At 47.5% G+C, this 5176-nt stretch overlaps 1 protein-coding gene across 1 annotated transcript; it reads right to left on the bottom strand.

Moving 5' to 3' along the window:
• Positions 1-212: 212 nt before the first annotated feature.
• On the bottom strand, positions 213-4436 carry LOC134193511 (uncharacterized protein K02A2.6-like). The gene has a single exon (XM_062662339.1). It carries the CDS (start codon positions 4221-4223, stop codon positions 213-215), a length of 4011 nt encoding a protein of 1336 aa, XP_062518323.1. The 5' UTR covers positions 4224-4436.
• Positions 4437-5176: the final 740 nt, after the last annotated feature.

Here is a 5176-nt window from a genome sequence, read left to right on the forward strand (position 1 = left end):
TGCAGAACGCGAGCTGCTACCGCACTGTAACGTCCTTGGTTACGTGCAGCAACAACTCAACGATATGTATTGGTTACCAGACAGAGCGAACTAAGAACACAAGCTGGCGCGTCTACTCTACACTAAATCGAGTCTGCGCGTATGCCGTAACGCGCGCTACATGTACACTACGACATACATTACATCTCTCTTCCTTTACTAGAGTTGTACAGTCACAGGTCCAGCTTCTTAGGCTTTCGGATATTTCTGCCAGAACGAGTCACTTGCGGGTTGGCGGTCATTGGAGTTGTATTTCGGTCAGAGCTCTCCTTCATTTCGCTGACTGCTGCTTTGGGTGTATCCGGTAGAGGTGAGGCTATATTGTCCGAGTTTAGACTGTTGTATCCGGTTGTAAAATCGAGCCTGGACGTGTCATCGACAAGAGAACTGGCTTCTGGGTACGGTCGAAGATGTCTTCGATTCCGTCTGTACTTTCTTCCACTCTTCGGACATTCTACAACAAAAGATCGTGGTGACTTGTGTTGTTGGTCGACCTTGGCTGGGAGCCAAGCGTTTGATTCCGGCAGTGGTGCCATCCTTACTGCGTCTTCGGGTCGTAGAGATGGTAATGGTTTCACTCCTGGTCTGGAATCATAGTATTGCTTTTGTTTCATCTTCTCCATCTGGAAGTGTCTCTGAACAGACTCTCTGTTGTAGGAGGTATGTTCTAGTAGCTTTCTGGATGAGGGAAGTGTGTTACGAGGACGTCTTCCCATGAGCAGTTGAGCAGGTGACAGGTTGATGCCTTCTAACGGGGTTGTTCTATAGTCCAAAAGGGCTTTCTGCTTGTCTTTGACTTTCTTCCAGAGGCGTTTCACTGTCTGTATTCCTCTCTCCGCCTCACCATTGCTCTGCGGGAAGTGAGGACTGCTAGTTATGTGGTCGACACCGTATTCCTTGCAGAATTGTTGGAAGTCTGATGAGCTGAATTGCGGACCATTGTCACTCCTGCATTTCTCTGGAATGCCGTGTCTACAAAACTGGTTCTTCAGCGCTTGGATTGTAGAGGACGTGGTCTGGTCTTGCAGCTCATCCACTTCAATGAATTTTGAGTAGTAATCTACCAGTATGAGATAGTGTTTGGACTCAAAATGGAAAAGGTCAATTCCCACTTCAATAAATGGCAGGTCTGGGACTGGTGTTGGCATGAGAGGTTCTGGTGGTAGTCTGTTTTGGTACTCCGCGCAGCGGTCACATCTCCGTACAGTGTCTTCTATCTGGGCGTTCATGGCTGGCCAGTACATTACCTCTCTGGCGCGTTGTTTGCATTTCACTACTCCAAGGTGTGACTCATGAAGTAGTTTCAACATTTGGGAACGAAGGCTCGGCGGGATTACTATCCTTGTACCCTTGAAGATGATGCCATCTTGTACTACTAATTGGTCTCGTGAGTCCCAGTACGGCCGTGCTGTAATGTGGACGTCCTCCCGCCGTTCTGGCCAGCCTGAGAGGATAACAAAGTGGAGGTTCTTCAGTTCTGTAGACGTCGCTTGTTGGATCTCCGAATGTTTGGTACCCGTGATTGGCACAAATTTGAGTGTGTTGATGTATTCGAGGTCGTCATTGTTTCCGGGATCTTCACCTGGGATGTAAGCTCTCGAGAGGGTGTCTGCTAGTTGCATGTCTTTCCCTTTTCGGTAGGTGACAGTCAAGTCATACCATTGAAGCTTGAGCATCATCCTCTGCAGTCTCATTGGTGCCGACAGTATGGGCTTCAGGAAAATGCTTTCCAGAGGTTTGTGATCATTGTATACTTGTACGTGTCTTCCGAAGACATAGTGATGAAACTTTGTGGTTGCATGGACAATCGAGAGCATTTCCTTCTCAATTTGAGCATACCTCGACTCAGTAGCCGTCATTGATCTTGATGAGTAAGCTACTGGCCTGCCGTCTTGGAGTAATACCGCCCCTACGCCTGTGCTGCTCGCATCGCATTGTATCTCTACTGCTTTCCGAGTATCATAGTAAGCTAACACTGGTGCATGGGTACACAGCTCCTTCAGCTTCTGAAAGCTTGCTTTGTGTTCATGTTGCCATTCGAACTTCACATCTGTCTTCAGAAGTAATCTCAGCGGCTTGTCCACGTCGCTTAGGTTTGGAATGAATTTTGCCAAGTAAGTGACGAAGCCTAGAAACCTTTTGACGTCACTTTGATCCTGGGGATCCGGCATCTCCGCTACTGCCTTTATCTTTTCTGGATCTGGCTTTAGCCCTTCGGCTGTGATGAGATGTCCGATGTATCGAACTGATGGTTGTCGTATGTGACATTTCTCGTAGTTGAGGCGTAAATTGTAGCTGGTGGCTCGTTCGATTACTTGGTGGAGTATCTGGTCATGATGTTTCATATCCCGGCCAGCTATCAATATGTCATCCATGATGGCGGTTGCCCCTTCGATACCTTCCAGCATCTGGTCCATGATTCTCTGGTAAATTTCGGGAGCACACTTTAGTCCAAAAGGCAGACGTAGCCACCGGTACCTCCCCATGGGGGTGTTGAATGTAGTTAGCATTGATGACTCGTGGTCCAATTTGATTTGCAGGAATCCAGACTTCGCGTCTAGGACTGAGAAGACCTTTGCGCTTGGAATGTTGCTGACGATTTCCTCAATTGTCTTCATGGGATAATGTTCCCGCCTAATTGCCTTGTTTAGGTCTCGAGGATCGATACAGATCCTCACTTTGTCCTTCCTGAGGGACACTACCATGGAGCTAACCCACTCTGTGGGTTCCTCTACTCTGGTGATAAAGCCATCGTTCTCCATTTCTTTCAATTTCTCTATGACCTTGTCCCGTAGCATGACAGGTTGTCTTCTTGTTGGATGCACTACTCCTTTGGCACTGGGGTCGATTTTGATGGTGTAGGTGCCGGGCAACGTTCCAGTTACATTTGCCAAGTCGGGGAAATCCTGAAATTCGTGTGGAAGTTGTGTCTGTGTTTCCACGCGCGTGTTCACTTTGCTCACTCTCTGTATGAGGCCTAGCTGTTCTGCTAGATCGCCTGATATGATGTTGTCTTGCTCTAGGTCAACTATTTCGAAGTCAGTTTCCAGGTCAATGCTATTGTATCTGATGGGAATTGTTGCCACGCCAAGGGAGTTGATCTTGTGGTTGCTGTAAGAGTAGAGATTTATCCGTGACCTCCTCAGGACACCCTTATTGCGTAGTTTCTTGTATTTGCTGGCAACTATGACATTACACTTTGCTCCAGTGTCAATACGGAACGTTTTGGTGCTTCTTCCTACTTCCAGTCGTACTAACCATCTGTCTTGCTTGGCTCGATGTGAGGGTTCCACAGCGTTTATGTAGGATCTGTCTTCCTCGTCCTCTGTAGAGTCGCTGTCTTGTGCTGTATAGCTGACCTCTGGACTCCGAGGCTCCATTGCGTAGACCCTGTTGGTCTTTCTAGCTCGACATACGGTCTGCCAGTGGTTTCTCTTCTTGCAGTATGTGCAGGTTGATCCTAGTGCTGGGCATTTTCCTCTTGTCTTTTTGTGTGTCTGGTCATTGCCGCATCTGCCACATGTGTGCAAATTCTGCGGTTTGTCGCGTGCCTGCTGTTCAACAGCTGGATAGAGTTGTGCTTTCTTTGGCTTGTAGATCGCCTTCTGTGGTTTGACAGCGGCTATTCCAGAGTCTTCGCCTCTCATTTCTCGCAGTTGCTGTTGTGACAGCTCGAACTGTCGAGCTATTTGTATGGACTTGGTAAGTGTAAGTTCTTGACCCTCATAGAGTAGGCGTTCCTGTACTTTCTTGTGACGTGAGCCATTGATGATGCCATCGATTAGGATGTCTTCTGTGTCGTGGAACTGACAGTCCATGGCTAGAAGGCGTAGGTCTTTGAGGAACGTGTCGAAACTCTCGTCCTCCTTTTGTACGCGTTGGTGAAATCGGAAGCGTGATACTCTCTTGTTCTTCCTAGGGCTTACGTACTCCTCGTACTTCCCTAGAACCTTTCCGGGGTCCTCCTTTTCTCCTTCAGCCCAGCTGAAGGTCTTGTGCAGTTCTCTGCCTTGTTGACCGACCCACATTCCTAGCCACCCGGCTCTTTCCGCGTTCGTGGCTTTGCTAAGAGGGCCAGCGAAGACAAACGACACGTGTTCCTTGAAGCGTTTGAACTCTTGGTATGTGTCTGTGGCATTCCAGTCCATGGATGGATGATCGAACGTGAATCCTCCTGTTGACATCGTTTTCACTGTGTATCCGAGCGTTTGATAGGTCCTATCCCGCCTGACACCATGTAACGTCCTTGGTTACGTGCAGCAACAACTCAACGATATGTATTGGTTACCAGACAGAGCGAACTAAGAACACAAGCTGGCGCGTCTACTCTACACTAAATCGAGTCTGCGCGTATGCCGTAACGCGCGCTACATGTACACTACGACATACATTACACGCACAACCGTCTACACCAGACACTTGACTAAGAAAACAATCTATTCTTTCAATGTTCCTCCTAAATACAATACTAATCTAATTAGCAACTCTAACTGTCAAACAGTCTACTACATCACACATGCATGGCGCGGTAGTGATCTGCTGTCTATCAAGAGTACTGTACACAAACGGCGAGTTGTAGTGCGCTCTTCACATATAATCACATTTCTACCCCTTGTAGTTTGTATTCTGCGCTTGTCAACGTCAGTAACGACACCTTCTAAAGCCGTTTGTTCTAATTTACGAACTGATACTTTGACATCTACACTAAACAGCTGCATATGCACGCTCAACGACTTCATGATCACGTCTACTAGACAAAACCGTAGCCACAGTAAACATGAAAATACCCGTACAGCTAGATGTAACACGATGCTAATTCTAGCGCGACATGTCTTCGTCGTTCTTGTATTACATCCGTAATTAGAAGGGAATGCATTTATAAAACTGAACACTGATGCTGGTTCTAGGACCAACCGCAATATATTGAGAAGAGGAGGTACCATCCCAGGTCCATAAATCGGCGCTACACTGGTCTGGGAAGTCGAGGTTAAGATATGATACTCTGTGAACGAGATTAGGTGCCATTAGATTTCAAGTTATACAGCAGCAACGTTACTTCAGATGCCGACGTAAACCGCTCTACCTAGTTGCTATCCAGTAGGACAATGACGCTAGCGTAGCAGCTAGGTCTGACCGC

This window comes from Corticium candelabrum, chromosome 17 (genome assembly GCF_963422355.1).
Source record: "Corticium candelabrum chromosome 17, ooCorCand1.1, whole genome shotgun sequence".
Lineage (NCBI taxonomy): Eukaryota > Metazoa > Porifera > Homoscleromorpha > Homosclerophorida > Plakinidae > Corticium > Corticium candelabrum.